We start from the raw sequence: 17,577 nt of genomic DNA on the forward strand, positions 1-17,577 counted from the left end.
AAGCCCTAGATTTGGGGTGAGGCACACACTTAAAAATCAAGCTGAGGTGGGGGTGTGGATCTGCCCCATGCACCCTGTATCCACTTACCTCTCCTCACAAGCCCACCTCTTCTGAGGCGTCTTCTGCAGCCAGGCCTGCATTTCTCAGTCACAGGCCTTTCCGGAAGGCCTCTGCAGCCAACAACCGAGTTATGGATTGAATCAGCTGCTCCTTCAGTCCCAGAAGAAGTGGACTGGTAAGATCTGGTGCCTCTTTTGGAAGCAAAAAAAAAAAGACCCGGTCTTATTTTCGGGGAAACATGGTATACACATGGTCCTTGGCTTACAACCATTTGTTCAGTGACCATTTGAAGTTAGAACACCACTGAAAAAAGGGACATGACCACTTTTCACACTTATGACCATTGCAGCATCCCTAGGGTCATGTGATCAGAATTTGGGTGCTCGGCAACTGGCATGTGTTTCTGGCAGTTGCATTGTCCTGGGGTTGCGCAGTCACCATTTGTAACCTTCCCAGGAGACTTCTAACAAGCGAAAGAAGCCCGATTTCCTTAACCACTACATGATTTACGTAACAGCTCCAGTGATTCACTTAACAACTGAGGCAAAAAGGTCATAAAATGGGGCAAAACTGTAGATGATTAGGCTGAGCCTGGTGGGGGGGAGGTCAAGCATGTCATCAGTCTTGAGTACCTTTGTACTCAGAAAAGATCAAAGTCCAGCCCACCTTGAGTGCCATTGACTCTTACCTAACGCAAATTTGTTGTTGACGGTTAGTAGTTCAGATTCTCACAGAGAGCTTCAGCTTGCAATAAACCCGTATTCATTTGAACTGCCTTGGCTCCTGATTTCCTATGCTTGACAAAAACTCACTTAACAATTGCCTTGCTTAGCCACAGAAATTTTGGGCTCAATTGTGGTCATTAAGACGAGAACTACCTGCACAATGTATGGAATCGGGCTGGTTTCTGGGATGCCCACTTAATGGGAGAACACTTACATTTAAAGTTAGCCCAACTCAGCTCTTTGAACTTGTGATTAGTTGGTATTGGCGGGGGTGGGGGTGGGGGTGGAATCTGTAAAGAAACCTCTATCTATCTATCTATCTATCTATCTATCTATCTATCTATCTATCTATCTATCTATCTATCTATCTATTTATCTAATAATATTTATCAATCTATCAATATCTCTATCAATATCTCTATCAATATATCAATATCTAAATCTATCATCTATATCAATATTTCTATCAATATCTATATCAATATTTATATCTATCTGAATATATCAATCTATCATATATCTATATATAATGTCAGGACCCACCCCAATGCACATCTTAGGAAAGAAGAACTCTTGGAGACAGGATTGTCCAAGCAGGAACTTTTACTAAAACATGACTGACAGTGGATAATCTGGACAGGATCTGGAAACTGTATCGCAGATTGATTCTTTTAAAGTGTCCCCAAGTAAAAACCCCTCCCCTCAGTCCATTTGGTCAGTCCCGGATCAATTAAGTTTCATGTGTCAAAACCTTCCATGGGAAAAGAGGATTTCCATGCATTTACAACATTTGCTTCCTCCCCTTCAAATTCCAATTGAAGATACAAACCAGAATCTCTTCACACGCACCCCTCTTTCTTTGTTCTTCTCAGTTCAAAGGTTCTTTCCCTGGTCTTTGATGATGGCCTGCAGGCAGGCTGAATAAACAACCTTGCATCTAATGGATAGGGATGGCCAATTAACACCTTCTCTTCTCCTCCTTGGGAATGGCAGAATCCAGTAAGGGGTGAGATTTAGGGTTGCACAGATAGGGGTTTAGGAATGGAATATAAATGGATTCTGACATATATATATATATATATATATATATATATATATATATATATATATATATATATATATATATATATATATATATATATATATATATATATATATATATATATATATATATATATATATATATATATATATATGAATATATCAATATCTATATCAATAGATTGATCTATCTATATCAATATCAATATACCTATCAATATATCAATATCTATATCAATATCTCTATCAATATTTATATCTGAATATATCAATCATCTATATGTATATCAATATATCTATATCAATATCTATAACTCAATATCTATCCATATCAATCTATCTCATCTATCAATATCTCTATCTCATCTCTCTCTCTATATATATATGTGTGTGTGTGTGTGTGTGTGTGTGTCAAATGTTAACTATTTAGATTACCTTGCTAGGCCCCAAACATGGGGCAAATCTTTATTTCCTGTTTTCAGCCTATCTTGAAGGCCATCGAACAGGCTATAATCACACCAGACAGTTCATATATTTGTGTAAATTACTAACAAAGAATTAAAGGAGAACTGAGATGCATTTCTGACTCTTTAGTCTTCATCAGTCAGTCATACCCTTCTGAGATTCGAACCTGGGCTGATTGCATATCAGGCAGTGTTATTTACCTGTTGAGCCATTTTGGAAATGTGGTACAAGCAGCAATAATCTTCTCTGCTTTTATTTGAAATTAATTGCTTTCAAATCCTCCTTCCTTTTCCTGCTAGGGATTATCGAAATCCCAATTTTGAGGCACGGGTCTGATCTCTCCACTCCTACCTCTGTCTGGTGCGCTACTCGCACATCAGATCCACCATCTGCTACTCCAGGATTTGATTACATTCCCAGCTCCAAGAAGGTTGAATTTCGTCCAGGGAGAACTGAGGAGGTATGGCTATTTTTTTCTAATTGTAATGGAAGGATTAGATCTCAGAGCACATCACAGAAAAATTATTCCGAATGGTCTGTTCCTAGATTGAAAATTTTGCACAGGACCCAGAACCTGGACAAATTTAGGACTGTCAAATGAATGTAGTCCTCTTTGTTTTATTAGGCACCTTTAAATGTGTTTTGATATACTCCAATACATTTCCAAATTATTCTGGTAAGCCTTACTTGGGAAAGGAACTGGTAACCGTCAGTCAATAGCTGTTGGGAGCTATCAAAGAGAATGACAGTGGAATGAACTTGTTTTGCACACACCCTTCCTCCAATTAATCCTCTCTTGAGACCCATCAGCTCAGTGTTATTATGCAGATCAGAATTAAAAAGCTAAGGGCCAGATACAGACATATTTCTTTAGGGAATGCCTGCAAATAGACGTTACAATCCATTTCATACAGTGTTTCCCAAACTTGGCAACTTTTAATTCCTTACACACAGTCAGACAGACAGACACGCGCACACGCACACACAGACAAACACACACACGGGAATTCTGGGAGTTGAAGTCCACACACATCTTAAAGTTGCCAAGGTTGAGGAACAGAAAATCTAACAGTGAGGAAAGCAGGTACTTATAAATGAAAGCTAACACTGTTAATAAAACTAAGGGGCAGGCGATTTTCGACTTACAACAATCTGTTTAGCGACCATTCGGAGTTACAACGGCATGGAAAAAACCCGATTTATGGCTGTTTATCCTGCTTCGGACCATTGCAGCATCCTCATGGTCACGTAATCAAAATTTGGACACTTGGCAACTGGCTCATATTTATGACGGTTACAGTGTCCCAGGATCACATGGTCTCCTTTTGTGTGACCTTCTGACGAGCAAAGTCAGTGGGGAAGCCAGATTTACTTAGCAAGCCGTGTTGCTAACTTAACAACTGCAGTGATTCACTTAACCACTGTGCCAAGAAAGGTCGTAAAACGGGGGCAAAGCTCGCTGAACAACTCGCTTGGCCGTGAAAAGGCTGCCTGTGTTCTAAAACTGCTTTCTCTTTTCTTCCTGTCTTCCTCTCGCCTACGTTTACACAGGGAGGGTAGCATTTTTTTATATGTAGGGCCATTGGTGGCATCTGGGGGGCATTAGAGGATCTCAAATATATGCAGGGTTGAACCTTGGATGGGAAACCAGCCACAAATCCAGATGTCTCCAGACGTTGTGGGTGCTCCAGCACTGGAGGTTTTGAAGAAGAGATTGGGCAACTGTTCGTGTGAAATGGGTTAGGGCAGGGGTGTCAAACTCAATTTCATTGAGGGCCGCATCAGCATTGCGGTTGCCCTCAAGGGGCCAGGTGGGTGTGGCCAGGGTGGGCGTGGCCTACTGGGTGGGCGTGGCTAGAGTGCGTATGGCCTACTGGGTGGGCGTGGCCAGCTCTACATCGTTCACATCAAGGGTGCCTATGGGAGCCTGGGCAGGAGTGGGACAGATCTGAGGGTCTCTGGCAGAAGGAGGGTCTCTGGGCCAGGGCCAAGGCAGTGGGGGCCGTTCCCTCACTGTTTCCAGGATGGCTTCGCGGGCCGCATGAAACCACTTCGCGGGCCGGATCTGGCCCCCGGGCCTTGTGTTTGACATGTCTGGGTTAGGGTCTCCCGCTTGAGCAGGGGGTTGGACTAGAAGACCTCCAAGGTCCTTTCCAACTCTTGTTATTCTGTTATGAAAACATAATGACTGTAGAGCAGAGGTCCCCAACCCTTTGGGCACCAGGGACCGGTTCCGTGGAGAGAGGTTTTTCCGTGGACCGGAGAGTGTGTGGTTTTGTGTGCTGCCTGCATCCCACTGATGGGGCTTTGCTGGTTTGCACGGACCAGTTGCTGGCATGCTGCAGCCCGGTACTGGTCCACGGACCAGGGGTTGGGGACTGCTGCTGTAGAGGAAACAATATGAATATATCCTGAAAGGACTCGTGGACTTCAACTCCCAGAATTCCTGAGCCAGCCATGCTGAGGGGAAAGGGAAAGGTTTCCAAGCTGAGCCATGCTGGCTCAGGAATTCTGGGAGTTGAAGTCCACGAGTCATAAAAGGGCCAAAGTTGCCTACCCCTGGACTAAGGGTTGAGCCTGACTTCATTATGAAGAGCTAATCTGGTATAGTTATTAAAGTGATAGATTGGAAATGGTCATTGTGAATTCTAATCCTTCCTTAGGCATGGAGCAGGGTAGATGACTCTCTCTCAGTCCAACCCACCTCACAGGGCTGTTGTTTTGCAGAAACCAGAGAGGAAGTGTTATGTACCGCCACCTTGAGTTGTAGGAAACAAAACGGGACTATAAATCAAAGAAATGTTATATATCTTTATGGGATCTGTTGTTTTATTTCTTTTATCCCCCATTAGTATTGCACCTTGACTATTCTGGATGATGCACAGTCCCCGGTGATTGAAGGGGTGGAGACCTTTGTGGTCTATTTGAGTTCCCCTCAAGGAGCAGAGCTGGCCAAACCTTTTCAAGCGGTGGTGGCCATTAACGACACCTTCCAGGATGGTAAGTAGATGAGCAAATGCTAAATTAATGCCAGTGGAAACCAGGCATACCTGGTTTCACCCAGGCTGCTTTAATGCTTAAGTTGGTTTAGACCAGGGGTAGGCAACCTTGGCTCTTTTATGACTAGTGGACTTCAACTCCCAGAATTCCTGAGCCAGCATGGATCAGCTTGGAAACTCTCCCTTTCCCTTCAGCGTGGCTGGCTCAGGAATTCTGGGAGTTGATGTCCATGAGTCATAAAAGAGCCAAGGTTGCCTACCCCTGGTTTAGACTCAAGAGTTGGGAAAGACTGAACGATGTTGGGATTCTGAAGATGGTGTGAGCCTACTGGGTCTGAAATCACAATATATTCTCTTGCCACGGGCAAAGTTGGTGTTGTTCTATCTATTCTATTAAAATCTCAAGTCAGGTGCTCTCTCTGGCTTCAACCCTTCCTGGAAGAAGGTCATGCATTTCTAAGATTGCTGTTAATCTGTGGTTCTGTGAGAATATAATTCAATCATCCTTGAGGCAACATCAGGGATGTTTGTAATGTACAGCAGACTTCTGTGCATTTGCCCGAGAAGGCATTTTAGCACATGTGCCCTTAACTCTAAATTGTCTTACACTGGGAATTATGGAGTTCCACAATTGTTGTTACACCATACATTCAGACAGGGGGGGAAAAAAGATTATTCAAGCAATTTCAAGGCTCTTTTCTTTTATACACAAATGCTTGACATAGAAATTCCCAATTTTGGCCCAGCTTCTACCTAGTGGACTTAACTTCTGCCCAATCCTTTCCTTCAACCCTATATTTATTTTTCTCTTTTTTGGGTTTTTTTATGACCTATAAAGCTCTAAATGGCTAGGGTCCGGCAGGGGTGTCAAACTCAATTTCATTGAGGGCCGCATCAGCATTGCGGTTTCCCTCAAGGGGCCGGGTGGGTGTGGTCTTGGTGGGCGTGGCCAGCTCTGCATCGTTGGCATCAAGGGTACCTATGGGGGCCTGGGCAGGAGTGGGACAGATCTGAGGGTCTCTGGCAGAAGGAGGGTCTCTGGGCCAGGGCCAAGGCAGTGGGGGCCGTTCCCTCACTGTTTCCAGGATGGCTTCGTGGGCCACATGAAACCACTTTGCGGGCCGGATCCGGCCCCCGGGCCTTGTGTTTGACATGTCTGATCTAAGGGAACACCTGCTGCCGGCATCAACTTCCCATCATCCTGTTCTCAGGGTACCGCCGCTTAAGGAATGCCGGTGGGTTATTCCCAGGGGAAGAGCGTTCTCTGTGGGCGCGCCAACCCTATGGAACCAACTTTCCACGGAACTTTGGACTGCCCCCGACCTTCATTCATTTCGCCGGGACCTGAAAACTTGGCTCTTCGAGCTGTCTGGCCCAGACTGAGGGGTTTTAGTTTTTTAATTGGGTTTTAGTTTTAAATTTCGGGGACTTGAATTGATTAATTGTTTTAACTGATTTTAATTTTTGTATGTTATGCTTTTAATTTTCCCTGTAAACCGCCCTGAGTCCTACGGGAATAGGGCGGTATATAAATTTAATAAATAATAATAATAATAATAACATCAGACAATACCCAACACATGTTCCAGCAGAGCTTTCCACAGCCTAAAGCCCTTCAGATGTTGGGCTTACCTTCCACGATACTTGAAAATCTGGTGCTTCTGGAGGACATTGAGTTGAGAAAGGGAACTTTGATTTATTTCATGTTTCTAAAAGTTATGCTGTCTCCTTCCTTCCTTCCTTCCTTCCCTTCCCTTCCCCTCCTCCTCTTCCTCCTCCTCCTCTTCCTCCTGTCCTTTCTTTCCCCCTATCTCTACCTTTTCTCTGTCTCCTCCTCCTCCTCTTCCTTCACAGTACCAAACATGAAGTTCAGTAAAGATACCTACTCTGTGAAAGAGAAGGACCGTGTCCTACACGTTCCTGTTATCCGTTCTGGAGACTTAAGCTACGAATCTTCAGTCAGGTGCCATACACAGAGTCAGACCGCAAGAGTCCTGGAGGATTTTGAGGAAAGGAGAAACGCTGAAGAATCGCGGGTCACATTTTTGAAAGGGGAGAAGGTGAGTGAATGTAGCTGGCAGAGAACTGAGGGTTTAACGTGGAGAGCCATCAACTTCAAGCCCTTGGCTGAGTTTCAGAACTGCTGCAATCTGTCAGGTCAGGCTTGTGGCAAGGAAAACATGTAATTTTTTTTTCCTGGGTAAAAAAACATATGAAATGGAAACGTGGGTTATGACTCAACTTAAATGCATTTTATTCTCTTGAAGAATAAGTCCGTCGAAGACAAATGGACTGGGGGTGGGGGTGAGGGTGCTGAGGCACAATTTGTGAAGATATATTCGGCTGTGTCTTGTACCTTGGCAGAGCTGGGGGTTATTTCTCTTGCAGGCAGATGGTTGGAAGAATTATTAGGAGTTTTATCCTGTGACGTATGTTTTAGAGTTTAGGGCGTATGTTTCCTACCTCAAAATGGAAGGAAACTTCTGCTTTTTAAAAATTGTTTATCCCATCCTCATTATTTTTTTATAAATAAATCAGCAGAAATGCCAAATACCTCCTCCTGTTTTCTCCACAACAACAACCCTGCGAGGTGGGCTGGGCTGAGAGAGAGTCTGACTGGCCCAAAGTCACCCAACTGGCTTTCAAGCCTAAAGCAGAACTAGAACTCACAGTCTCCTGGTGACTGGCCCAAAGTCACCCGTTGGCTTTCAGGTCCAAGGCGGGACTAGAATTCACAGTCTCCCGGTGACTGGCCCAAAGTCACCCGTTGGCTTTCAGGCCCAAGGCGGGACTAGAACTCACAGTCTCCCGGTGACTGGCCCAAAGTCACCCGTTGGCTTTCAGGCCCAAGGCGGGACTAGAACTCACAGTCTCCCGGTGACTGGCCCAAAGTCACCCATTGGCTTTCAGGCACAAGGCGGGACTAGAACTCACAGTCTCCTGGTGACTGGCCCAAAGTCACCTAGCCAGGTTTCATGCCAAAGGTGGGATTGGAAGTCATAGTATCCTAGTTTCTAGCCTGTTGCTTTCACCACTAGACCAAACTGTCTCTTCCATTAAAGATTTTGGTCACTGTATCACTGAGCTTTGGCCCAGCCCTGGTCTAAGAAGAAATTGGTTCGCTTGATCGCGCTTAAATAATACTTCTGTTTAACACCTCCTCGGAAGTTGCTGCAGTCAAATCTCTTAACTCTTATTCCCCTCTTAAAATGATTGTTCTTTGACACACATGTTTTGTTTGTTTTTTGTGAGTTAATTTCCTCCAGGAGCTCAACATAATACGTATTTTGCACTCCTTTCTCCTATTTTTCCCACCCACCACAACTAGTCTGTGGGGTAGGATGGCCGTTGAGTGAAGGATGAAAAGTCCTAGTTGAGGGAAATCCTGGTGGATCTCTCTGCTTCTTGTTTCATCACTTTTCCATTATTTTTCCATCTTGGGCCTGTGATCATTTAACAGCAGAATAACATAATTTAATGCAGTTAAAACGGGCCCTCAATGAATACTAAGTTCAGGCACGATTAATCTGATCTCCGCTTTCAATTACAGCTGAATGGCTAAATTAAAGGCAAAGCTACAGAGCCTGTACTTCTGCTACTGAGATACTTCCGATCTAATTAAAAGGGACGATTCGGCTAGTTTTGGCAAAGTGGTTCCTTTCTGGTGCTGCCAACAGCCGATGGGACATAAGATAAGGCTCCTTCACGGCCTCTTCTGTTTTGTAAACCTCCCCTGCCTAAAGGAAGCCATTGTCAAGCGCTGGGGAAAGCAGGAGATTCAGGCAGTTCCAATGAGTATAAAGATTTATTGAAAGCGTAAGCTCTCTACAAGAATCTGAACTACTAACAGTCAAGGGAAATTAGTGGGAATTAAAAAACAGGAAGGAATTCAAGGTGGGCTGGACTTCGATCTCTTGTGGGCACGCAGGGACTCATAACTGATGACGCATTTGATTCCTCCCTCGGGCTCAGCCAGGTCATCTCCTACTGCCATTTCCAGCCTCTAGTAGCTTTCGCTGCTCTGAGACGGCCGCTGAATAATTCCTTCTCATAGCCTTGGTTTGAAACAATTTCTTTCAGTGACAACCTGTCATTTTGTTTCTTAGCCATTATTCCCGATTTGTCTTTTATTACCGGCAGTCCTTGGCTTACAACTACTTGTTTAGTCACCGTTCAAAGTTACAAAAACACTGGGGGGGAAGGGTGTCAGAGCATGTACAGTCTTATTGTGCTGAGGTAACCGAGGAGTAAATACAATAAACAGTGGTTTGTATGAAATGGTGGTTTGTATTACACCATCTACAATATACACTAGAAACAAAATACATAGGAAACGGATGAGAGACAAAGACTCCAGCAAGGCCTTCCCTTTTATATGCAAGCTCTTAAGACAAGGGTAGGCAACCTTGGCTCTTTTATGACTCGTGGACTTCAACTCCCAGAATTCCTGAGCCAGCATGTCTGGCTCAGGAATTCTGGGAGTTGAAGTCCACGAGTCATAAAAGAGCCAAGGTTGCCTACCCCTGTCTTAAAGGGATACAGACGCCTGCTGAGTTATTCTTAACATTGCATCATTTATCTCACATTATACAAGCTGGTTATCTTCTGAATCATTACCTTGACAAAGAGTTATGACCATTTATCACAGTTACGACCGTTGCAGCAGCCCCATGGTCACATGATCAAAAATTTGAATGCTTGGCAACCTGCATGTACTTATGACAGTTGCGCTGTCCTGCGGTCATGTGATCCCCTTTTACGACCTTCCCATCAGCTTCTGACAAGCAAAGTCAACGGGGGAAGCCAGTTTCACTTAACAACCACACGATTCTCTTTAACAACTGCAGTGACTCGCTTAACGGCTGTAGCAAAAAGGTCGTAAAATGGGGCACCACTTACTTAACAACTCTGCTGGTTATCAAATTTGGGGGTCAATTTTGGTCATGAGCTGTAGTCTTATTGTCAGATGCCTTGAAATTTAATTAGCTGTACGGGTAAGTCCTCAACGTACGACAGTTCATTTAGTGACCGAAGTTACAACGGCATTGGAAAAAGTTGACCGATGACCATTTTTCACACTTATGACCTTTGCAGCATCCCCATGGTCACATGATTTATATTCAGATGCTTGATGACTGACTTATATTTATGACGGTTGCAGCGTCCCGGGGTCACGTGATCCCCTTTTGCGACCGTCTGACAAGCAAAGTCAATGGGGAAACCAGATTCCCTTATCAACCCTGTTGCTAATTTAACAACTGCAGTGATTCAGTTAACGTGTGACAAGAAACGCCCTAAAATGGGGCACTTAACAAATTTCTCGCTTTAGCAACATAAATTTTGGACTCAGTTGTGGTCGTAAATTGAGGACTACTTGTACAAGATATCTATGGAGATTCCCAGTCATCCAGGTCAGGGTTGCCCCAAAGGTGCTTTTTCCACGAGGCAACTGGCCTTTCTTGTAACTGGAAAGTCCAGTTGCCTCGTGAAAAAAAGCACCTTTGGGACGATCTGCATAAGGCTTGCTTTTTAAATTAATGAATTATGCGGACTGCTTCCCAATCGTTACTGTAATATCTTTGACTTTAGGTAAAGAACTGCACTATCATTATTAAGGATGACTCTGCCTTTGAACCGGAGGAGAGATTCCGGATATATCTGAGCGAACCCCAAGGAAACCACTGGAGTGGGGCTACTGTTGGGAAAAATAATAAGGCTTCTGTAGTTATTTCCAATGATGAAGATGGTAAGAAGGATGGGCTCGTATTTAAATACGTATTCATCTGAGTTTTATTACAATTGGTTGATTATTAGTTGACTTCTGCTCATCCAGATCTGGTACTTATTTTAAAGCTTAACATAATACTCACTTTTAACATTTATTTTTAAAAATTTCATCTTTCTTTATTAGTGTCTTGCGTGTATTCTCTTGTGGATTTGCTGGTTTGCAAGCACCCAGGAGCAATGTTTTTTATCTCAAATTACTTAGGCTTTTGACCAATGCTTCTTTCCCAATTGTGGATCAGCTTTTTGACCCAGGTAATCAGGGACGCGGTGGCTCAGTGGGTTAGGACGCTGAGCCTGTCGATCAGAAGTTCGGCAGTTTGGCGGGTCGAATCCCAAGTGCCGCGTAACAGAGTGAGCGCCTGTTACTCGTCCCAGCTTCTGCCAACCTAGCAGTTCAAAAGCACGTAAAAATGCAAGTAGAAAAATAGGGACCACTCCGGTGGGAAGGTAACAGCGTTCGGTGCGCCTTTGGCGTCTAGTCATGCCAGCCACATGACCACGGAGACGTCCTCGGACAAGCGCTGGCTCTTCGGCTTTGAAACGGAGATGAGCACCGGCCCCTAGAGTCGGAAACGACTAGCACGCATGTCGTTTACCTTTAATCAGCTAGTAAACTGCGGTCTTCAACACAGGAGTTGAAGATCGGTAATAGGACAAGAAGCAACGGATGGAAACGAATCAAGGAGAGAAGCAACCTAGAACTAAGGAGAAATTTCCTGACAGTGAGAACAATTAACCAGTGGAATGACTTGCCTCCAGAAGTTGTGAATGCTCCAACACTGGAAGTTTTTAAGAAGAGACTGGACAGCCATTTGTCCGAAATGGTATAGGGTTTCCTGCCTGAGCAGGGGGTTGGACTAGATGACCTCCAAGTCTTTTTGTTCTGTTTATTCTACTGGGTCAGTTGCCGTAATTGCACAATTGACCTCCACTACAGCAGTACAATTACCTAAGAAAAGATACGTTTGGTTTTAGGAGGCACAGTCAGGTGGCTACAGGATGTGCCTTAAAGTAACCTTTTCCCCTTTGAATCCCAAGCCCTGTATCCACCTTCTCTGTTCTGGTAATGCACAGGAAGATGTGCTGAAAAACTCAAGAGATGATGTTCAACAAACATACTTGTTGCTTAACAATCACATGACTACAGGAGTCCTCAACCTATCACCATATTTGAGCCTAGAATGACAGTTGTATGTCATGCTGGTCATGAAGAGGGTCTCGTCACATGATTGCATATGATTTTATGATGCTTTTTTGTGGCAGTTGTTAAACAAGCACTGCAGTCCTTAAACAAATCTATTCTCTGTAAGGGCCTTTTTTTGTTGGAAACCAGAAATAAATACCAGTTTCGGGCAAAAAAAAAACAACCCGCACAAATCGCAGTCTTGTGATGACGAGATGCAGCAAATGATTGTAAATGTGGACGGGTTGCCGAATGCCGAAATATGACCATGTGACCGTAGGGGGTGTGGCCATTGGAACTTTGAACCTGCCTTTTAAATAGCTTGGAGGAGTCTGTTGTGACTTTGAATGATCGTTAAGTGATCAGTCATAAGTTGAGGACTATCTGTATGTGATATTGAAAAGGCAATTGAATATAGGCATCTGTTTAGCTATTATGTCCAGTTATGCCCAATACCCGTGATGTCTAATTGCCTTTCGAAGTCATCACAACATCTTGCCGAATCACATTCCGTAGTTGAATGGATTGTTGTTCTGTTACATGAAGAACAACCTTTTTTCCTCCTATCCCGAATCTCGGTCACTCCGTGCAATTGCTCAGCTAACTTTCTCCAAACCTGCATTAATCTTTGTCATGTCTGTGCTGAACCGTTTTATTTTTAAAACATCTCCACCGATCTTGGCCCTGGAGCCACTTTGAGTACCAAAAAAAAAAAGTAATAATCAGGAAAAGGATCAGTCAATAAACTTGTCCTTACTTGGCAGAGTCTGTTAAATTTTAGTAAGAGTCTTTAAAATGTTCCTGCTGAAGCAAGTCGTCGCAAAAGTTTAGGATAGGGCTTCGTTTCTTGGCATTAATAATTGGCACTCCAAAAAGAAATAAATCTGAGCTATTACAGACATCTCGGTCTGCAAGATGAGCTAAAACAGCGCTCTCCAAACTTTCCAGCTTCGCGGACCAGCAGCGATGGTGGGGGGGGGGGAGGAGAGGGGATGGTTCCGCACACACAGCAGTTGAGTGTGCAAGTGCACGCAGCTCCATGTGCGCAAGGGGCATGCATGTGCGCCCACCCTCGCGCAAGTGGTGCTGTGTGCACTTGTGCAGCCCGGTTCCAAACTGGCTACAGCCCTGTAAAGGGACACAGCCCAGAGGTTGGTGACCCCTGCGTTAAAATGTTCTTCAATGTCTGAAAACTGATCAAGGTCTTTTTTTCTTTGGCTTCCTCCATAATTCCAGCCCCCACCATTGAGTTTGAAGAAGCTGGGTACCAGGTCCGTGAACCCCCCGGACCGGAAGGAGTTGGCTTCTTAAACGTCAAGGTGATCCGGACGGGAGATCAAAACAGAACCTCGAAAGTTCGCTGCAGCACCCGGGATGGTTCAGCTCAGTCTGGAATTGATTATTACCCAAAGAGCCGAGTCCTCAAGTTTAACCCTGGTACTTTTTTAAAAAAAAAGGATTTATAACACAGGAAGTCCTCAACTTGCAACCACAGTGGGCCTCAACCTTTCTGTTGCTTGAGCGATTCGGGTGTTAAATGCGCTCCGCCTCATTTTGCAGCCTTTTTGCTGCTGTTACTAAGCGAATCGCTGCGGTGGTTAAACGAATCTGGCTTCCCCCGTTGAGTTTGCTTGCCGAAAAGCCGGCTGGGAAGTTTGCAAACAGGAATCACATGATCCTGGGATTTTTGCAACCGTCAGAAATACGGGACGGTTGCCAAGCGTCCGAATTTTGATCACGTGAGCGTGGGGATGCCGCAACGGTCGTTAATATGAAAAACGGTCATACGATCACTTTTTCCCAGTGCTGTCGTAACATTGAACGGTCCCTAAACGAACGGTTGTAAGTCGAGGACTACCTGTAAGGGAGCTCCCTTTCAGGCGCAAAGGAGTTGGTTGGCTTGTTGTGTTTATCGTGTGCGCCCCCTGGTGGATCTGTAGATGCAACAAGCAAGCGCCTAAGCCCAGAAAAAGAATTAAGAAATACTTTTGCCCTTTTAAGCAAAGGCACCAAGATTTAGCTGATTGCTTTGTGCCAGTACATGAAGCTAATCCTTCTCCGTGCCTCTTAAGACCTTAGCAATCTTGCTGCTTCTGCTGTAAATCTTTGCCATCTGTTTCCTTGGTCCAAATGTTTGGCTCTCCACTTCTTCCCTCAAATCCCTGCAGAATGCACTGGAGCAAGAACAGAAGGGAGGTGCAGGAAAATTCCCACTCATTTTAGTGAAAATGTTAATGGGATGTTGACCCCTCATTTAGCAAAATCAGTGGGAATTCACTAAGTCAGACATGTCAAACACAAGGCCCGGGGGCCAGATCCGGCCCGCGAAGTGGTTTCATGTGGCCCCCAAAGCCATCCTGGAAACAGTGAGGGAACGGTCCCCGCTGCCTTGGCCCTGGCCCAGAGACCCTCCTTCCGCAAGAGACCCCCAGATCTGTCCCACTCCTGCCCAGGCCCCCATAGGCACCCTTGATGCCAATGATGTAGAGCTGGCCATGCCCACCCAGTAGGCCGTACACACTCTAGCCACGCCCACCCAGTAGGCCACGCCCACCCAGGCCACACCCACCCGGCCCCTTGAGGGCAACCGCAATGCTGATGTGGCCCTCAATGAAATTGAGTTTGACACCCCTGCACTAAGTCGTCACTGCAACTAGAGCAAGCCCAGAGTTCTTCCTGTAAGACTCAGATATAGAGACCCCAATAGCTACCTGCAGAATTGAAAGCCATCCTTTTATACCTCCAAACAAATTGGACACCACATTGCTTAATTGTGTGACAGCTGAGAAAAATAGGGGTACATAACAAAAAGTGTGTAACTTTTCCTTTAACGCTCCACACTTTCCCCATCTGATCCCTAAGGGAAAAAAAACAATACCTTAGGCTTATCTCCAGGCTCCTAGTAGCTTTTATGCCTTGCTTTGATCCCCCTTTCCAACTGGAAGGTGTGACTTCAGCTGCTGGATTGTCCAGTTGTCTTCATGCTAGCTGGAAGTTGGAGATACACCCTATCTAGAAATTCCCAGATTGGGAAAAGATTCTCTGTGCTGTATTGCCTCCAAATCTTTTTGTACCTCACGATTCTTCTCTGCTGTGAGAGGTTCTGTGGAGGTTGAGGAAGAAGGAAGATAGGAGAAGTCATTATTGACATCTTAAAGACGCGATTCCTTAACCTGTCTTGAAACAGCCTGGGGGAAAAAGAGATTTTAAACCAGGGCTGTCCAACCTGAGCCACTTTAAGAGTTGTGGACTTCAACTCCCAGAATTCCCTAGCCAGCTGTGCTGGGTTGCAGGAATTGGGTACATCTAGTTTGATGAAAAGAAGATCTAGGGCAGGGGGTCTTCAAACTTGGCCCTTTTATGACTTGTGTACTTCAACTCCCAGAATTCCTCAGCCAGGCTTACTGGGTTCTTTTATGACTTGTGGACTTCAACTCCCAGAATTCCTCAGCCAGGCACACTGGCTGAGGAATTCTGGGAGTTGAAGTCCACAAGTCATAAAAGGGCCAAGTTTGAAGACACACCCCCCCGGACTAGGGGCAATGGTGGGATTCAAATATGTGAACAACCCGTCCTCTGTGTGGATGCCACTTCCAGAAGTCCATTCTGGGCCTGAGCAACAAAAAAATTAGCTACCGGTTCTGCCGAAGTGGTGTGAGCTGGCTGAATCCCACCACTGACTAGGAGTGATGTGATAGCAATATCTAAGGGGCTGCCACAAAGAATAGAGGCTCAACCTATTCTCCCAGACAAGACGAGAAGCAATGGAAGGAAACTAATCAAAGAGAGAACCAACCTAGAACCAAAGAGAAATTTCCTGACAGCTAGAACAATTAATCAGTGGAACAGTTTGCCTTCAGACATCGATGGCACTCCCATCACTGGAGGTTTTTAAGAGAAGATTGGGCAACCATTTTTCTGAATTGGTATAGGGTTTCCTGCCTAAGCAGAGGGTTAGACTAGAAGACCTCCAAGGCCCCTTCCAACTGTGTTACTTGATCACAAACTTTGCAGAGAATCCTGCAGAAAAGAGGACTGCAGGATTCAGGGTCCTTTATTTTGTCCCCTAATTCTTGGCCCTTAAACGTATTCAAGAAAAGTCTGGCTGAATGTTCCTTTCGGCCGCTGGTAAAATGGACATCTTCTCTCCAGTTCATCATTTATCCATGATCCTTGATTCTTTTCTTCCTGGTTTCCGCTCCTTCCACTTCCCTGCCTACCCGCAACTCCTGTTCTCCTGCGGGTTTTTCCCAGGAGCACATTTTGCCACCTCATCTTGTGAACCACCTACCTACCCATCACAATCCTAGCGTGGTTGGCCCTACAGAAAATTCAACAAGATCAGCAACTCTGTCCTCATGAGGAAGAACCAAAAAGGAAAAAAAAGGCATGCCTGCAAGCAGGAATGCCAGCAGTATATTTGGATCATAGATTTTTATTATAGTCGGACAGGCACCATTAATCCTTGCATGGCATCAGTTAGTAAACCTGCCAGGCAATCAGTCAGGTAGTGTGGTATATTAAAAAAGGAGAAATGATTATGTTGGGATAAAACTCTGTTTGCTTTTATCTCAAGAGCTTAGTGGAGCTTCTCCAGATGTCTTGGAACTCCAGGATCTTGAATTCCTGGAATTCACCAGGAGAATGCCAGTTGAAAGAGGAATGTTGTAGTGAGAACAGCTTTAATGTTCCTTTAACACCCTAGTTTCCTCCCGTCTTGACTATTGCAATGCACTCTACATGGAGCTGCCCTTGAAAAGTATCCGAAGGCTCCAATTGGTCCGGAATGCTGCAACCCGCATGGTTTTGTTCAGGCCCATGTGTGCACATGTGTTACCTGTTCTGGCGGAGCTGAATGGCTGCCAATTTGCTTCCAGGTCGAATTCTAGGTGCCGGTTGTCACCTTTCAACTGCATCAATGCATTAAATTTAAAATGCATTATATGGCTGCATTAATAGAGGGATAGAATCAAGATTACATAAAGTGTTAATACCACTTTATAATGCCCTGGTAAGACCACACTTGGAATATTGCATCCAGTTTTGGTCACCAGAATATAAAACAGATTTTGGGACTCTAGAAAGAGTGCAGAGAAGAGCGACAAAGATGATTAGCGGACTGACGGCTAAAACATATAAGGAACGCTGGCTGGAATTGGGTATGTCTGGTTTAATGAAGAGAAGGACAAGGGGGGTGACATGATAGCAGTCTTCCAATATCTCAGGGGCTGCCCCAGAGAAGAAGGAATCAAGCTATTCTCCAAAGCACCTGCAGGCAGGACAAGAAGCAACGGATGGAAACTAAACAAAGAGAGA

The 17,577-nt window shown here is 44.8% G+C and overlaps 1 protein-coding gene across 1 annotated transcript in view; it reads left to right on the forward strand.

The window, feature by feature from the left end:
* The window catches only part of FRAS1 (Fraser extracellular matrix complex subunit 1), a gene marked incomplete at its 5' end in the record, with an annotated part of 282,197 nt that overhangs the window by 223,692 nt on the left and 40,928 nt on the right, over positions 1-17,577 (forward strand). The window contains 5 exons of the mRNA XM_081333331.1: positions 2,592-2,752; positions 5,145-5,292; positions 7,146-7,351; positions 10,881-11,037; positions 13,498-13,698. Of these exons, the coding sequence (XP_081189457.1) occupies positions 2,592-2,752; positions 5,145-5,292; positions 7,146-7,351; positions 10,881-11,037; positions 13,498-13,698 (873 nt within the window). The remainder of the gene's footprint in view (positions 1-2,591; positions 2,753-5,144; positions 5,293-7,145; positions 7,352-10,880; positions 11,038-13,497; positions 13,699-17,577) is intronic.

This window comes from Vipera berus (genome assembly GCF_964194415.1).
Source record: "Vipera berus genome assembly, chromosome: 7".
Taxonomy (NCBI): Eukaryota; Metazoa; Chordata; class Lepidosauria; order Squamata; family Viperidae; genus Vipera; species Vipera berus.